The 18,975-nt window shown below is 44.3% G+C and overlaps 1 protein-coding gene and 1 pseudogene across 5 annotated transcripts in view; one reads left to right on the plus strand and one right to left on the minus strand.

Moving 5' to 3' along the window:
• MARK3 (microtubule affinity regulating kinase 3) overlaps positions 1-18,975 on the minus strand; it is a 109,465-nt gene that overhangs the window by 73,164 nt on the left and 17,326 nt on the right. For 4 of the 5 annotated variants that reach the window (XM_066344059.1, XM_066344058.1, XM_066344057.1 and 1 more), the window contains exon 2: positions 16,620-16,811. In XM_066344059.1, the coding sequence (XP_066200156.1) occupies positions 16,620-16,811 (192 nt within the window). Of the gene's footprint in view, positions 1-16,619; positions 16,812-18,975 lie in introns of those variants that run through there. The other variant, XM_066344061.1, reaches the window with a different exon arrangement.
• On the plus strand, positions 8,336-8,454 carry LOC136377659 (5S ribosomal RNA; annotated as a pseudogene).

An 18,975-nucleotide genomic window follows, 5' to 3' on the forward strand; every position in this document is an offset into this window, starting at 1 on the left:
ACGGTCTGAGGACAGTGAACTGGCACCCTGTGTAAAAAGTTTGGGGACCCCTGCTAGATGGACAGAGCATCGAGCCCTAGTGGGCTTGCCAGGGTGGATCCTGGTTGGGGCACATGTAGGAGCCTGTCTCTCTGCCTCCCCTCCTCTCACTGAATTAAAAAATAAGAATAAATTTTAAAAAATTGGCCCTGGCCGGTTGGCTCGGTGGTAGAGTGTCAGCCTGACGTGCGGAAGTCCCGGGTTTAATTCCTGGCCAGGGCACACAGGAGAGGCGCCCATCTGCTTCTCCACCCCTCCCCCTTCTCCTTCCTCTCTGTCTCTCTCTTTCCCTCCCGCAGCCGAGGCTCCATTGGAGCAAAAGATGGCCCGGGCGCTGGGGATGGCTCCTTGGCCTCTGCCCCAGGCACTAGAGTGGCTCTGGTCGCAACAGAGCGACGCCCCAGATGGGCATAGCATCACCCCCTGGTGGGCGTGCTGGGTGGATCCCGGTCGGGCGCGCATGCGGGAGTCTGTCTGACTGCCTCCCTGTTTCCAGCTTCAGAAAAATACAAAAAAAAAAAAAAAAAAATGATTAAGATGGTAAATTTGTTATGTGTGTATTAAATAAAAATACTAAAATAAAATAGCCTGACCAGTGGTGGCACAGTGGATAGAGTGTCGAACTGGAATGCTGATGTCACAGGTTCAAAACCCCCAGTGCACAGCTTCAGCACAGGCTCATCTGGCTTGAGCGCAGGCTCATTAGCTTGGGTGCAGGGGTGTCAGCTTGAGCATGGGATCATCGAGATGACCCCATGGTTGCTAGCTTGAGCCCCCTGGTCAAGGTATGTATGAGAAGGAATCAATGAACAACTAAAGTGACGCAACTACAAGTTGATGCTTCATATCTCTTCCCCTTCCTTTCTTTCTCTCAAAAATAAATAAAATAAATCCATTACACGTTAAAATAAATAACATTTTAATGAAATTCTCATACATCCTTCTGTGTTCAATTTGTTGTGCTAGCATATATCACATAGCCTCTGGAAAATTCAACTTCACACTCATGAGAACGGAAAGAGCAAATGTCTCAACAGAATTACAAAAATAGTTTGTTGGGTTTTTGTTTGTTTTTTACAGGGACAGAGAGAGAATCAGAGAGAGGGATAGATAGGGACAGACAGATAGAAACGGAGAGAGATGAGAAGCATCAATCATCAGTTTTTCATTGCGATACCGTAGTTCATTGATTGCCCTCTCATATGTGCCTTGACCGTGGGCCTTCAGCAGACCGAGTAACCCCTTGCTCGAGCCAGCGACCTTGGGTCCAAGGTGGTGAGCTTTTTGCTCAAACCAGATGAGCCCGCGCTCAAGCTGGCGACCTCGGGGTCTCGAACCTGGGTCCTTCCACATCCCAGTCTGACACTATTCACTGTGCCACCGCCTGGTCAGGCCAAAAATAGTTTTGACTTTGCAGACCCTCACAGTTTCAAAAAACCACCAGTGTTCCCCACATCTACTTCGAGAACTGCTGCACTTTTCATATTAACACTTTAAAAAAACGCTTAACTTGCCTGACCAGGTGGTGGCGCAGTGGATAGAGTGTCAGACTGAGATGCGGAGGACCCAGGTTCGAGACCCCAAGGTCGCCAGCTTAAGTGCGGGCTCATCTGGTTTGAGCAAAGAGCTCACCAGCTTGGACCCAAGGCTTGAGCAAGGGGTTACTTGGTCTACTGAAGGCCCACGGTCAAGGCACATGTGAGAAAGTAATCAATGAACAACTAAGGTGTTGCAACGAAAAACTGATGATTGATGCTTCTCATCTCTCTCTCCGTTTCTGTCTGTCTGTCTGTCCCTATCTATCCCTCTCTCTGACTCTCTCTGTCTCTGTAAAAAAAAAAAAAAAAAACGCTTAACTTGACCTAAAGCTTCCGTCTGCCCAAGTTATTTGATAAATTCCTATGAGGCTATCAGCCTGCAGAGGAACGATAGGAAGGGAAGTGCTGCAGTAAGGCAGCCCGAGAGCCTGATCCTGCAGTGGAAGGAACCCGCCACACCTCACCCCTGCCTGGGGGGTCGGAAAAATCAGAGCTGGAGAAGAAGCAGAGTTAATGAGTGTGCATGCCTGGAAAAAGCAGTGAGCTTTCTAATTCTGTATTTGGAAAACATAATTCTCTTGATAGAAACTAGGTAAATAAGTGAAAGAAAATACTGGCTGCTAGTATATGCCAACAATGACCACCTTGTGTATATCTCAATCGGAAAGAAGACGTCTTATTTGTCATCACAGCCCTCGCACACTGGGTACACAGGCAGCACCCAGTGACTGCCTGCTGACTTGATGTGAGAGCCTGAACACTCAGATCTGTAAGGGCAAATATATCAGAGATGTATTTGAGATAAGACAGTGAAGAAATAGGGATGTGGTTTAAAAATTACATTATTTCAAAGCTGAATGAATTTTCTTCTTCTAACTTTAATTTCTTAAGTAAGTTTATGTGGTGCACTTGGACTTCCCAATTTCCAAAGAAATGCTGTTCTTTTTGGCCACCACGGCTTTCTTTCTCCTACGGCCAAATCCATCCCATACTCTGCCTTTCCAGTTCCTCGTTTCTCTCATCTTCTGAGACCTGGTTTCTTCTGGTTCTGTTAAACAGCCACCTTCTATTCTAAAGATGTTATTTTGTTGACACATTTTTATTTTCAAGTAGTGCTAGTTAAATAGTATCTAAAACAAAAAATAGGAGGCCCTGGCCGGTTGGCTCAGTGGTAGAGCGTTGGCCTGGTGTGCGGGGGACCCGGGTTCGATTCCCGGCCAGGGCACACAGGAGAAGCGCCCATTTGCTTCTCCACCCCCTCCCCTTCCTTCCTCTCTGTCTCTCTCTTCCCCTCCCGCAGCCAAGGCTCCATTGGAGCAAAGATGGCCCGGGCGCTGGGGATGGCTCCTTGGCCTCTGCCCCAGGCACTAAAGTGGCTCTGGTCTCGGCAGAGTGATGCCCCGGAGGGGCAGAGCATCGCCCCCTGGTGGGCAGAGCTTTGCCCCTGGTGGGTGTGCCGGGTGGATCCCGGTCAGCGCATGCGGGAGTGTGTCTGACTGTCTCTCCCCGTTTCCAGCTTCGGAAAAATACAAAAAAATAAAATAAATAAATAAATAAAACAAAAAATAGGAGCTCAAATATGTTGCATTTGACTAAATCAAACTGAAAAAGTCATTTTATCAAAAGTGTCCTCAAAGTGAATTTAATGCCGCTTAATAATTGGTGTGTGTGTGTGTGTGTGTGTGTCACTGACGCTGGAGGAGAAAGTTCCTAATCCCTTCTTCCTTCCAGCTCCCCATTGGGATGACTCAACTACCAAAATAACCTTGGCCCAGAGCTGGAGCCCAAAAGATAGCTCAGACCTTGAGGTCACCAAAAGAAAATACCCCCCTAAAAACAGGTGCATCACTGCCTCAGAAAGATGGAGCCTGGAGAAGACCACACAATCATTCCCAAGGTTTTAAAGTTTTTAGTTTTTGGGGGGGACAGTGGTGTGAGCACAGCAAAAGGGTGGTCACTAGATCAGGAAAGAGTGTCCTTGCAACTTGCATAAAGTCCTGGGAAATTCCACTGATTCACCCTGATGCCAGAAGCACAGTGAAATATTACAAAACAGGGATAAAGAGACTTCATGCGTGACAAGGGCTTCATCCCCAACATTCCTCAGCCGAAAAGGCCCAACAAACCTGTAGCACACACTCACTGGAGAAAAATCCTATCTACTTACTGTCATTCACTGCTGGTCAAAAGATCCCAGCATCTAGCTCCAGAGATTTATTAGAGTACACACCACTATAAAAGAACAAAGGACACAAAGGACACAATAGTCTGGAAGGATGGCATATTTCTAAACTTGGGCTGTCATAACAAAAAATACTACAGAGCCTGACCAGATGGTGGCACAGTGGATAGATAGATCATAGGACTGGGATGCAGAGGACCGAGGTTGAAAACCCTGAGGTCACTGGTTTGAGCACAGGCTCACCAGACTTGAGCGCGGGGTTGTTGGTTTGAGCGTGGGATCACAGACATATAACCTCATGATCACTGGCTTGAGCCCAAAGGTTGCTGGCTTAAGCAAGGGGTCACTTGCTCTGCTGTAGCCCCCCAGTCAAGGCACATATGAGAAAACAATCAATGAACAACTAAGGTGCTGCAACAAAGAATTGATGCTTCTCATCTCTCTCCTTTCCTGTCTATCTGTCCCTATCTCTGTCTCACTTAAGAAACAAAAACTATGAACAGGGTAGTTTAAGTGATTTTCAACCTTTTTTTTTCATGGCACAAACACACACTAATTACTAAGGTCAGTGCCCCTGACTAAATACAACCATTTTCATCTCATGGCACAAATAAATTAGTTACTAAAGAAGAAGAGGTCAGGGCCCCTTTTTCTTTAGTAATTAGTTTATGAGTGCATGAGAAACAAAGGTTGAAAATCACTGGATAGTTTGAGAGGCTGGAGGTCTGAGATCAGGGTGTCAGCACAGCCAGTTCCCGGTGAGGACTCTCCTCTTGGCTCACACATAGCCGCCTTCTCACTGTGTCCTTACGTGGCAGAGAGAGAAAGCTGGCTCTCTGATGTCTCTTCCTACTGGAGCAGGGTTCTACCCTTATGACCTGCTTTAACCTAATTACTTCCACAAAGGTCCTATTCTCCAAAATGTCACACTGGGGGATTAAGGCTTTAACATATAAATTTGGGAGGATACAATTCAGTCCACAATAATAAAGACCAAGCAAACATCTAAAACAGGTGGCTACAAAATAAAACTTCAAATTAAAATCTAATGATATACAAGGGGGAGGGGGAGGGGCACAAAGAAAACTAGATAGAAGGTGACGGAGGACAATCTGACTTTGGGTGATGGGTATGCAACATAATTGAATGACAAGATAACCTGGACATGTTTTCTTTGAATATATGTACCCTGATTTATTGATGTCACCCCATTAAAATTAATAAAAATTTATGTATATATAAAAAAAACACCTAATGATATACAACAACAAGGAAGGAAGAATGCCGTGGAGTAAAAGAGACAGACACAAAATAATATATGCTGTATGACTCCATTGTATAATGTTAAAAAACAAAAGCTCATCTCTAATGTTAGAATTCAGGATAGTGGCAGTTCTGACCAGGTAGTTCAGTTGGTTAGAGCACCATCTCAATACAACAAGGATGTGGGTTCAATCCCTGGTCAGGGCACATACAAGAATCAACCAATGAAGGCCCTATCTGGCAGCTCAGTGGATAGAGTGTCGGTCCAGTGTACGGATGTCCTGTGTTCAATCCCTAGTCAGGGAACCCATAAGAAGCGACCATCTACTTCTCTTCCCTTCCCTCTCTCCCTTCTCCTCCCGCAAACAGTGGCTCAATTGGTTTGAGCGTGGCCCTGAGCGCTGAGGATAGCTCTGTCACTTCAGCCTCAGGTGCTAAAAACAGCTCAGTACTCCAGCACCAGCCCAAGATGGGGCTGCTGGGTGAATCCCAGTCAGGAAGCATGTGGGAGTCTACCTCCTCTCTCACCTTAAAAAAAAAAATTAAGACCCAAAGTATGTTAAGAAAACATACATATAAATATGAATAATATACAAAGATAAAAATGGTAGTCAGGTTATTATGACTAAGATTTTTTTCCCTCTCAAGTCTCCAAATTTTCTCTAAAGCTAATATAATCTTCACACATATAAAAAAAATGACTAAAGTATAGCCATTTATCTAAAATTTCAAGCTGTTGTCCCAAGATGAAGAACTGATTGCATTACTCTAACAATCACGAACAAATATTTACTGAGCACTAAGAGGCCAAGGGTAAATAAGGTTCAAGTTCTAACCCTTTCTCCTCCCCACTTTCTGGTGTCTCCTCTAGCATAAGAAAAAAGAGACAGTAAAAGCAGACAAGCACAAGTTGAGAAGACAACAGTGAGAAAGACATTTCAATAATTTTCTGAAAGAGTAGAGAGGAAACTAATAACCAGAAACAACATGCTTTGTCTACTATAATTTGGAAAGGGCTACAGTCTTGTAGGTCTAGGGGAACCAAAGGTGATGTGAGAGCTGCTTAGCTAATTCCAAGGTCAAAGTCTGTATACAGAATGTCTGCTTCTCCCCAAACCAACCAATAAGCACTGGTTCTTAAAAGGATAGAGATGTACTCTTGGAGAAGATGACAAGACTCTGGATTCAAGATCCCAGCAAAGAATGGAGTGAGGCATGGAGATGAAAAAGGCAGAATGAAGTGTCAGACTGCCACTGACAGGAGGGACCACCAGCTCCTCCCAGGCAGAACAGAGGATTCCCTCCCTCTCTTTTCTTTCTTCTTTTAAGAAATTGCAGGGGTTTTATTTTAATCAGTATTATTGTTTGTTTGTTTGTTTGTTTACAGAGACGGAGAGTCAGAGAGAGGGATAGACAGGAACAGAGAGAGATGAGAAGCATCAATCATTAGTTTTTTGTTGCGCATTGCAACACCTTAGTTGTTCATTGATTGCTTTCTCATACGTGCCTTGACCGTGGGCCTTCAGCAGACCAAGTAACCCCTTGCTTGAGCCAGCGACCTTGGGTCCAAGCTGGTGAGCTTTTGCTCAAACCAGATGAGCCCGCGCTCAAGCTGGCGACCTCGGGGTCTCGAACCTGGGTCCTCGGTATCCCAGTCCGGCGCTCTATCCACTGCGTCACTGCCTGGTCAGGCTTAATCAGTGTTATTGTTGAAGTTAATAGTTGATAAAAACTCATTCAGGAAAACATTTTTGCTTTCACTGACTCAGAGCCCACAGACACATGCCAGATGTAGCTTAGAAGTACATAAAAGTTCTTATCTGGAGAAACAGAGGGCTATCTAAAGATATCTGGGTCCTCCAATAAAAGAACTAAATGTCCAGCAGGAAAGCTTATGGGGAAAAAATTTTTAAAAAGAGCTTGTGGGCAAACATACCCTACGCATGCAAACCCAACTTCTGATTAGCTTCTGAGGGCTCTGCCTTCAATACAAATAGACCACCAGATATGACCAGATGCCAAAGAGAACAAGAAAGAGCTGGGATGAGAGGGAAGAATGCATGCATACATGCAAGCAAGCACGCTCTCATACATAGAACCCTGGAAGGTAAAATTAAAGACATCTAGAAAGTAAAAAACACAGAAATGAAAAACACCTCCCCCCCAAAAATCAAGGATCTTTCCAAGAGTTCCAGTCTCCAATTAAATAGAATTCCAGAATTAGATTTTAATATTTTATTTTTAAATTGTTTATTTATTGATTTTAGTGAGAGAGGAAGGCAGAGAGAGAGAGAAACAGGAACACTGGTATGTTCCTGTGTGTGCCCTGACCGGGGATGGAGCCCACAACCTCTGTGCTTCGGGATGATGCTCTAACCAACTGAACTATACAGCCAGGACCAAAGACTTTTAAATAATAAAGTGAGCCAGACCAGGCAGTGGCGCAGTAGATAGAGCGTCGGACTGGGATGCGGAAGGACCCAGGTTCGAGACCCCGAGGTCGCCAGCTTGAGCGTGAGCTCATTTGGCTTGAGCAAAAAGCTCACCAGCTTGGACCCAAGGTCACTGGCTCCAGCAAGGAGTTACTCGGTCTGCTGAAGGCCCCCGGTCAAGGCACACATGAGAAAGCAATCAATGAACAACTAAGGTGTCGCAACAAAAAGCTGATGATTGATGCTTCTCATCTCTCTCCATTCCTGTCTGTCTGTCCCTATCTATCCCTCTCTCTGACTCTCTCTCTGTCCCTGTAAAAAAAATAAATAAAAAAAAAATAATAATAATAAAGTGAGACAAGTCCCCTGAATGAAAAAACAAAAATCACTATATTAGGCCCTGGCCAGATAGCTCAGTTAGAGCATCGTCCCAACTTGCCAAGGTTGCAGGTTCAATCCCTGGTCCAGGCACATAAAAGAAACAACTAAAAAAAAAAAAGTCTGGCCCTGGCAGGTTGGCTCAGCGGTAGAGTGTCGGCCTGGCGTGCGGGGGACCCGGGTTCGATTCCCGGCCAGGGCACATAGGAGAAGCGCCCATTTGCTTCTCCACACCCCCCCTCCTTCCTCTCTGTCTCTCTCCTCCCCTCCCGCAGCCGAGGCTCTATTGGAGCAAAGATGGCCCGGGCGCTGGGGATGGCTCCTTGGCTTCTGCCCCAGGTGCTGGAGTGGCTCTGGTCACGGCAGAGCGATGCCCCGGAGGGGCAGAGCATCGCCCCTGGTGGGTGTGCCGGGTGGATCCCGGTCGGGCGCATGCGGGAGTCTGTCTGACTGTCTCTCCCCGTTTCCAGCTTCAGAAAAATACAAAAAAAAAAAAAAAAAAAGTCTTCAGCCATACCACCCTGAACGCGCCCGATCTCATTTGATCTCGGAAGCTAAGCAGGGTCGGGCCTCATTAGTACTTGAATGAAAGACCCCCTGGGAATACCGGGTGCTGTAGGCTTTAAAAAAGAAAAAGAAAACAAACAAAAAAAAAGAAACATAGGCCCTGGCCGTTGACTCAGCGGTAGAGCATTGGCCCAGCATGTAGATGTACTGTATTCAAATCCTGGTCAGGGCACACAGGAGAAGCGATCATCTGCTTTTCCATCCTTCTGCTTCTCTCTCTCTCTCTTGTTCTATCTCTCTTCCTCTCCTGCAGCCAAGGCTTGAATGATTTGAGCAAGTTGGCCCCTCATGCCAAGGATGGCTCCATGGCCTCCCCATAGGCGCTGAAGTAGCTTGATTGCTGAGCAATGGAGCAACACCCCAGATGGGTAGAGCATTGCCCCTAGAGGGCTTGCCTGGTGATTCTCATTAGGGGGAGCATGCAGGAGTCTGTCACTCTGCTTCCCCACCTCCCACTTAGTAAAAATAAATAAATAAAATAATAAAGAAAACAATGAAAAATAATGCATAGGCCCTGGCTGGTTGGCATATCTGTTGGAATCATAGGAATGTGAGGAATGAGGACATCTTCACCTTTGAAAGGTCCTGTCAAGATTGTTGCTTCTACACCATTGCTCATTAATTTTTTTACTGCAAGCCACATGCCGTTGCAAAGCTTTGGCTGGTTGATTTTTCACAACATGATAATTGGCACGCCGATTTTCAATTGCAGTATGTGCGGTGGCATCCCTGGCAGATCGAGTGAATTCGAAAATTCTGTTGAATAATTAACCGCTTCATCTGCTTCCACAAGTGTCGACGGACTTGTATGTGACTGCCTCGCTTTGAATGTTAGATGGAATAACATTGTTAAGTTTGTAGACATCTTTGTTCTTGGCCCAAGTATAGCTCTTCACTCAGCCAATTGTGATTCTTATAATTGGTTTGAATATTAGGAAATACTTTTTCAATCAATTCTTCTTTTGACGTCACTAAATTGTAGAAGTTATTAGGCAATGAAATTCGTCCTGAGGTCAGATCAACTGGCACCTTTCCGTTCCCAATTTCCAGCAACTGATGTGAGAATATCTCAGCTGATCAATCATTTTGCAGCTAGACACGCATATTTATAGTTAATTTTAACGTCTTTACGTGTCGCCACAAGGTAGAGTATTTCAGGTATGCATTTATTTCATCCGCTGGTGTCAATTGAGGAATTACAGGTAATGTTTGCCTAAATTCTCCTGCAAACAATATTAATGTGTTCCCAAAAGGTCTGATGTTTCCATGCAAATCTTGCAATGATCGATCAAGAGCCTTGAGCGATGTTTTGTGCACCACTGTACATTCATCCCAAACAATCAGTTTGCATTTCTGCAATACTTTTCCCATGCTGAATGCTTTGGAAATGTTGCATGTGGGAGTTTCAATGAATTACATGTTCAATGCCAATTTCAAAGTGGAATGAGCAGTTCTTCCACCTGATAGCAATGTCACAGCTATTCCGGACAACGCAAGAGCTAAGGCTATATCATTTTGGGATAAAAACACGTGTATTCAAATGCAATGTTGTGTCAAAATTTCAAAGCAATCAGTGAAGAACTTTCAGAGATTTAAGATTTTGAACAAACGAACATTTACATTTTTTTATATAGATTCACTATATAATCCATTGATCTCACCACCTTCTTATAGATCAGCGGTTCTCAACCTGTGGGTCGCCAGCCCAGCGCGAGGTTGAACGACCAAAACACAGGGGTCGCGACCCACAGGTTGAGAACTGCTGTTATAGATGAAAATAATCTACAGTGTGAGAGGTGTAAAAAAAATGGACTCCCTTATTCGTTTTAGTATGTTAATGAAGTAATACAACATTTCCTAAAAACCAATTTAGCAATAACTATTACAATGCTAAACATTCATCTCCTTTGACCCAGGATTTTCATTTCCAGGAATTTATCCTACAAATCCACTCTTTTAAAAAAAAATTTTATTATTATGTGAGAGGCAGAGAGACAGACTCCTGCATGCACCCAGACCAGGATCCGCCCGCAAGCCCTCTATGAGGCGATGCTCTGCCCCTCTGGTGCTGTAGTTGCTCCATTGCTTGGCAACTGAGCCATTTTGGCGCCTGAGGAGCAAAGCCATAGTGCCATCCTCAGTGCCCAGGGTTAACTTGCTCGAATGAGCCAAGGCTGCAGGAGGTGGAGAGAGAGAGACAGAGAGAGAAAGACAGAGGGGGAGAGGGAGGGGAAGGGTGGAGAAGCAGATGGTCGCTTCTCCTGTGTGCCCTGACCGGGAATCAAACCCAGGACTTCTACAGATGTGGCCAATGCTCTACTGCTGAGCCAACCAGCCAGGGACCAAAACCACTCTTAACAAGAACATAGAGATTTTTTTTTTTTTAATTTTTTTTTACAGGGACAGAGAGAGAGTCAGAGAGAGGGATAGATAGGGACAGACAGACAGAAACGGAGAGAGATGAGAAGCATTAATCATCAGTTTTTCATTGCGACACCTTAGTTGTTCATTGATTACTTTCTCATATGTGCCTTGACCGCGGACCTTCAGCAGACCAAGTAACCCCCTTGCACGAGCCAGCGACCTTAGATCCAAGCTGGTGAGCTTTTTGTTCAAGCCAGATGAGCCCGCGCTCAAGCTGGCGACCTCGGAGTCTCGAACCTGGGTTCTTCCACATCCCAGTCCGACGCTCTATCCACTGCGCCACTGCCTGGTCAGGCTAGAGAATTATGTTATAGAATGTCCACTGCACATTTGTAATAGCAAAAAATCAGAACCACCCAATGCCCACGGTAGGAATAAACTATGGTACCAGCACAAGCTAGAAGACAATGTTCCCTAAACAGAACGTGTTAGATCTATGAATACTAAGATCTAGACATGGTCAAGTATATTGCTAAGAAAAGTCACCATGTCCCATGAATCTCTCTTTATTAAAATAAACAAGTAAATGTGTGTAGGATAAAAACCTGAGAACTTGGCTTTCCTCCCTCCCACGAGCACGCCTATGCCTGTACCTTCTTCTCCCTCCCCCAGGTGCCTTTCTCCCATGCTACAAGGACCCTTCTTTTGCCTCTGTAACCTGTTTCCTGAGCCTGTTTTTTCTACCTCTGTTAAGTTCTAAATAAACTCTCTTACTAAAACAAGCAGACAAACAAACAAAAAAAACCTGGGAATTTATACCAAACTGCAAAAAGTGATCCTCTCTGAGGAGAGAAACTTTAAGGAACTTGTACTTTCTATACAATTAATTTCTAAAATGTTTACATTTTATATGATTATTAGTAATACCAGCAATGGGGGGGGGAAGTAAAAGTTTTTTTTTGGGGGGGTATTTTTTTTTGGTATTTTTCCAAAGTTAGAAGCAGAGAGGCCGAGAGACAGACTCCCCATGCACTCGACCAGGATCCACCCAGCATGCCCACTAGGGGGCGATGCTCTGCCCATCTGAGGCGTTGCTCCACTGCAATCAGAGCCATTCTAGTACCTGAGTCAGAGGGTATGGTGCCATCCTCAGTGCCCAGGCTGACTTTGCTCCAATGGAGCCTTGGCTGCTAGAGGGGAAGATAGAGACAGAAAGGAGAGGGGGAAAGATGGAGAAGCAGATGGGCGCTTCTCCTGTGTGCACTGGCCGGGAATCAAACCCAGGACTTCCACACATTGGGCCAACACTCTACCGCTGAGACAACCAGCCAGGGCTAAAATGATTTTGTTCAGTTTTTTGGCTTTTTTTTTTTTTTTTAAACTATAAAAAGCCTGATTGGTGGTGGTGCAGTATATAAAGCTTTGACTTGGGGCACTTAGGTCCCAGGTTTGAAACCCCAAGGTTACCAACTTAGGCAGAGGCTCACCAGCTTAAGCAGAGGGTGGCCAACTTGAGCGTGAGATTATTAAAATAATGCCATGGTCACTGGCTTGAGCCCAAAGGTTGTTGGCTTGAGCCCAAGGTCACTGGTTTGAGCCCAAGGTTACTGGCTTGAGCAAGGGGTCACTGCTCAGCTTGAGCCTCTCCCCCCTTCCCTGACCCTGTGTCAAGGCATGTATGAGAAGCAATCAATGAACAACTAAAGTGACCTATCAGTTCATCCTTCTCATCTCTATCACTTATCTCTTTCCCTCTCTTTCTCTCACATGAAAAAAATAAATTTAGCCATTATCTAGTCAGATTCAAGCAATTCTGAGAGATAACCTACTAGATATAAACACAGTAGGCCAGACTCCAACCATATCAGTAAAAGGGGAGAGGGTCCATCTGTCCTACTCTTCTCACCCACCAGCTCTCAGCCCACATAAGGAAACTGACTGAGTGACCACCTGGGTGGGATTGGTGGAAACTAAACTAGCGGTTGTCTTATTTTAAAAAGCTTTGATCAAAGTCAAGAAAAGTTCTACCTCATGATGCTGTTGACTCATTCCCAAAGCAGTCTAGACATCTCAACAAGAAGTCTTACCTAGAGATTTGTCACTAAGACTGAAATGAAATTTTAGGAGGCAAATTTTATAGTTATAGTCTTTACTTAAAGACTCTACTTTGCCTGACCTGTGGTGGCGCAGTGGGATAAAGTGTCGACCTGGAACACTGAGGTTGCCAGTTCGAAACCTTGGGCTTGCCTGGTCAAGGCACATATGGGAGTTGATGCTTCCTGCTCCTCCCCCTTCTCTCTCTCTCTTTCTCTCTCACTCCTCGCTCTCTAAAAATCAATAAATAAAATTTTTAAAAATCTTAAAAAAAAAAGACTCTACTTAGCCTGACCAGGCGGTGGAGCAGTGGATAGAGTGTCAAACTGGGATGCAGAGGACCCAGGTTCGAGACCCCGAGGTCGCCAGCGTGAGCGCGAGCTCATCTAGTTCGACCAAGGCTCACCAGCTTGAGCCCAAGGTCGCTGGCTCGAGCAAGGGGTCACTTGGTCTGCTGTAGCCCGCCAGTCAAGCCACATATGAGAAATCAATCAATCAACAACTAAGGAGCCACAATGAAGAACTGATGTTTCTCATCTCTCTCCCTTCCTGAATGTCTGTCCCTCTCTCTGTCTCTGCCAAAAAAGAAAAGAAAAAAGACTCCACTTAGCATAGACCAGTACTTCCTAACCTTCTTCAGATCCCAGCCCACACAGAAAATGAAAACATCGATGGAGCACTGCAGCAAAGAGAGGACGCCTGCTGGCAGAAATAACGGGCCGGGTCCTCCTCCAGCAGCCATGTGCATGGGGAGAGCCTTGGGCTCAAGCTGGTGAGCCTTGGTCAAACCAGATGAGCCTGCGCTCACGCTGGCAACCTCGGGGTCTCGAACCTGGGTCCTCTGCATCCCAGTTTGATGCTCTATCCACTGCGCCACCGCCTAGTCAGGCTAAGTAGAGTCTTTTTTTTTTTTTTTTAAGATTTTTAAAAATTTTATTTATTGATTTTTAGAGAGCGAGGAGTGAGAAAGAAAGAGAGAGAGAGAAGGGGGAGGAGCAGTCCCTCAACACACTTGTAACACCATCTTGGCACATGTATCTATCAGGAGATCTGGGACAGGAAAAGCATTTCTTTTTTTTTCTTTGTATTTTTCTCAAGTGAGAAGCAGAAAGGCAGAGAGACAGACTCTTGCATGCCCCTGACAGGGATCCACCCCACAAGCCCACTAGCAATGCTCTGCCCATCTGGGGTGTTGCTCTGTTGTAACTGGAGCCATTCTAGAGCCTGAGGTGGAGGCCATGGAGCCGTCCTCAGCACCCGGGCCAACTTTGCTCCAATGGAGCCTTGGCTGCGGGAGGGGGAGAAAGAGATAGGGAGAAAGGAGAGGGGGAAGGGTAGAGAAGCAGGTAGGCGCTTCTCCTGTGTGCCCTGGCTGGGAATCGAACCCAGGACTTCTACATGCCAGGCCGACACTCTACCACTGAGGCAACCAGCCAGGGCCAGAAAAACATTTCTTTAAAAAGCTTCCATCAGCCTGGCCTGTGGTGGTGGTATGGACAGAACCTCAATCTGGAATGCTGAGGTCACCAGTTCAAAACCTCGGGCTGCCCCAGTCAAGCACCTACGAGAAGCAACTACTGTGAGTTGATGTTTCCCACTCCTCACTCCCTTTTTGCTGTCTCTCTCCTTGCTCTAAAAAAAAAAATTTTTTTTATTAAAAAATAAAAAGCTTCCTTCAAAAGTATTCCAGCTCTGGCCTGACGGGGTGGTGGTACAGTGGATAGAGCAGTGATCTGGAGTGCTAAGGACCCAGGCTTGAAACCCCAAAGTCACCAGCTTGAGTGAGGGCTCATCCAGCTTGAGCACAGGGTTGCGAGCTTGAGCGTAGCATCACAGACATGACCCCATGGTTGCTGGCTTGAGCCCAAAGGTCACAGGCTTGAGTAAGAGGCCAGTATCTAGGCTGGAGCCCCTCCACCCCAGTCAAGGCACAGTTGAGAAAGCAATCAATGAAGAACTAAGGTACCGCAACTATGAGTTGATGCTTCTCATCTCTCTCCCTTCCTATCTGTCTCTCTCTCTCTCTCTCAAAAAAAATAAATTTCCAGCTCTGGCCAGGTAGCTTAATTGGTTAGAGCATTAACCCGGTAAGCCAAGGTTGCTGGTTCAATCCTGTCAGGGCACATACAAGAATCAATCAATGAATGTATAAATAAGTAGAACAATAAATCTATGTCTCGCCTGACCAGACGGTGGCGCAGTGGATAGAGCATCGGACTGGGAAGCGGGAGGACCCAGGTTCAAGACCCCGAGCTCGCCAGCTTGGACCCAAGGTCCCTGGCTTGAGCAAGGGGTTACTCGGTCTGCTGAAGGCCCGTTGTCAAGGCACATATGCGAAAGTAATCAATGAACAACTAAGGAGTCCCAATGAAAAACTGATGATTGATGCTTCTCATCCCTCTCCGTTCCTGTCTGTCTGTCCCTATCTATCCCTCTCTCTGTATAAAATAAACTAAAAAAAAAATAAAGTAAAAAAATAAATCTGTCTCTCTCTCCCCATCCCTGCCTCTCTCTCTCTGTTTAAAAAAACAGGATCATTCCATCCAGTACACAGTATTAAGTACCTGATATGTGCCAAACAGGTACTTAATGTCCTATGGACTGGTGGGGGAAGACAGATAAATAATTACAGTAATACTTCTAGGGAGTCATGTCTATGATCCCACACTCAAGCTGGTGACCTTGTGCTCAAGCTAGTGAGCCTGCACTCAAGCCAGCGACCTCAGGGTTTCGAACCTAAGTCTCTGCATCCCAGGCTGACACTCTATCTACTGCGCCACTGCCTGGTCTGGTGGGAGATATCAGGATTTTTAATACAAGTCCCATGCTTGAGGAAGGGAAATTTGTCATCTACTTTCCAAAAGTGATTCCGACACAAAATGCTGCAGTATATTTCAGGCAGAGGAATCGTGGTACAAAGATCTAAATGCAAGAAGCAAAAAGGGTTGCATACTGTGCAGGTAGAACATGACAATGAAGTTATCTCAGTAGTTTGGATAGAAGTATTTTTGATAAATACACGTAGTGGTTGAGCAGAAAGCCTGTATCACACAAGGCAGGAAAGCACATGCTTTCCTCCACAATAATCATCAAACATAAGCTATGAGAAAAGTGTTCAAGGATATAGAGAAACTTCTTGAGGATAAATCTATAAAAAAAGAAACAGCGCCTGACCTGTGGTGGCGCAGTGGATAAAGTGTCGACCTGGAAATGCTGAGGTCGCTGGTTCGAAACCCTGGGCTTGCCTGGTCAAGGCACATATGGGAGTTGATGCTTCCAGCTCCTCCCCCTTTCTCTCTCTCTGTCTCTCCTCTCTCTCTCTGTCTTTCCCTTTCCTCTCTAAAATGAATAAATTAAAAATAAATAAATTAAAAAGGTTAAAAAGCAGTTAAAATTAAAAAAAAAAAAAGACGGTTAAAGAAAATAATTAAAAAAAAAAAAAAGAAAGAAACAGCACTACCGATTTGCAAGTACCATGAGCTTATGCATGAAGTTTAAATTAATTTTTACTATGGTGGCAGATCCTACTAATTAAAACCAAAAGACTACCCGTTTTTAAAGACAAAAGTTTAGTCAATCAATATAATATTTACAACATTTAAAGAAATGGGAAAGCAAAGGAATTCCCAGATAATGTTTTTGTTCTTTAAAAAATGTTTAATTAGCTTGGAAATGAACCCAAATCTATACATTCTCTTCCTCTTTCTCTTATGTAGAACAGAGCAAGTGTCGTGACAGAAATTATGCATAATTCTCATTTACCTCTCTGCCTGTAAGGATGTGTCTTGCCAATTTCACTTTTGCAAAATTCCCTTTGCCGATTGTTTTCAACAGTCTGTAGTTTCCGATATGAGGCTGTTCATCTGCACAGGAAGCTATAGAGTTCCTACAACGAGCTCCAGAGCGTCCCGTGCGAGACGTCACTTCTTGCCGCCCATCTCCATGTGACGTGTGCTACAATACAACAGAAAACAAAGATAAGGACATGAGAACACACAGTACCTGCTAAGTTGTAAGGGCCTCTAGCTGAAGAAACAAAACACTACTGCTGCAATTTTAATCCTCACACATCTAGCACTTAAAAGAAATTTGCCCACGTGATATAAATTAATAGGACAGTGGGAATGCTGTGAAGAAAAATACCCAATACCAAGTGTTGCAGTTCAGAAGGGTGCCTGCAGAGAGATGTTTTCTATCCCTGGCGTGGTAGTAACATGAAATAGGAGTAACAAGACCGCCACGGTCATTAGGAATGTAACTATTCTATGTGCTGTTATATGCTCCAGACATATGACCTTACACCACACCTTGTGAAATGCTAATATCACCTTCACTGGATGAGAGTACTTCAGTGATTTACGCACAGCCATATCACTGGTGAGAATTTAGAGAATCTAGATTCCCAATTTCTTTCTACACTATGCTGCTAACAATAATTCAAAATAATGTGTTTAGCCACACCACGTAACCCTTGATAATATCTGTTAAATAGATGAATAAAGTACTCAATGTGCTCCATAAAGGTAAAGCAAATCATAAATCCTTAGTTAGAGGTAAAGCCTCTGTGTTAAACGTAAAAGTACTCAGAGTTACAAACACCAGCACAATTCTGCAGGTACAAGCATCAGTTCCTAATGCTTTCTCCTTCCCCACACATGCTCAGGGGCCCCCAGGACCCACACCTACCTTCTGTGGCCGCTAACTCCTGCTCAAGGAAGGCTTCTCACTCTCAGAGCACTCAGGCACTTCTGAACTCCTTCCCTCTTTTCTCTTTTCTAACTTCTTTCTCCAGGAAAATGTCCCTTCTAATGTAATCTCTCTACCTATAGGTCAAAACAAGCCTGATTCTAGCTGATAAACAACATCAGAAACTACTTTGTAATACACCGATATCAAGGAAAAAACAAAAACAAGTGTTTTAAAGTAAAATCTGAAGAATTTGTGCCATCAAAAGATGTCCTTTTCATAATTTACACATTATCTCCATCCACTCTCTCACATTCATCTAAGTATTTTTCTCTGACATACCAGGTTGTGGGATAGGTTTTCTTCTGCTTTACTCAATTATCACATAAATATTACATTACAAATTATGTCTATGTTTTCATTGTATGTGTATATTTTAGATAAGACAGGATTTTATGAACTACAAATCTAATCAACTTGTAACACTGTTCTTATAACAAAAAAGATTCTAATTTCCAAATTAGAATTTAGGGAAATGGGCCCATGGAATTTAGGAAAAATATACTATTTATAAATGAGATCTCATAGATCAAAGAAAAGATTAAAGCAACAATTTACGACACTAGACCTTACAGAAAATTGATTATACCCTGTTGTATACAAGATGAACTTTGGAATGCAATTTTAGTTGATCAACTAAATTATGTCTATAAATAGATTTTGGAGGCCTGACCAGTGGTGGCACAGTGGATAGAGCGTTGACCTCAGACACCAAGTTCCAGGTTCAAAATCCTGAGGTTGCTGGCTTGAGCACACACTTACCAGCTTGAGTATGGGGTTGCTGTCTTGAGCATGGGATCATCCCCATGACCCTATTATCACTGGATTAAGCCCTAAGATCACTGTCTTGAAGCCCAAGGTTGTTGGCTTGAGCAAGGGGGTCACAGACCTGGCTGGAGCATTACCCCCAGCCCCACCCCATCAAGACGCAATCAATGAACAACTTAAGTGCTGCAACTACATATTGATGCTTCTCATCTCTCTCCCCCTCTCTCTAATAAATAAATATATATATAAATAAGCAAGGAAGCAAGTCCAGGCCCTGTTTTGGGTGTTCAAAATACCAGTGAATAAAATAAAGTCCCTATCCCCAAGATGTATCTGTCAAGTGGTTTTATTATTTAGGATATAAAAATATGGTCATCAAAATGTTACTATTATCCAAAATTTCAGTAGAAAAAGCCCTTGTACTTTAAACATACATTTTCTAATGTACATATTTTATAAACTCAGCTTTTTTAAGTGAGAGGAGGGGAGATAGTGAGACAGACTCTTGCATGTACCTCAACTGGGATAGACCTGGCAATTCCCATCTAGGGCTGATGCTCCAGTCAACCAAGCTATCCTCAGCACCTGAGTCCAACACTCCAAT

Source organism: Saccopteryx leptura, chromosome 6 (assembly GCF_036850995.1).
Source record: "Saccopteryx leptura isolate mSacLep1 chromosome 6, mSacLep1_pri_phased_curated, whole genome shotgun sequence".
In the NCBI taxonomy this organism is placed as follows: Eukaryota; Metazoa; Chordata; class Mammalia; order Chiroptera; family Emballonuridae; genus Saccopteryx; species Saccopteryx leptura.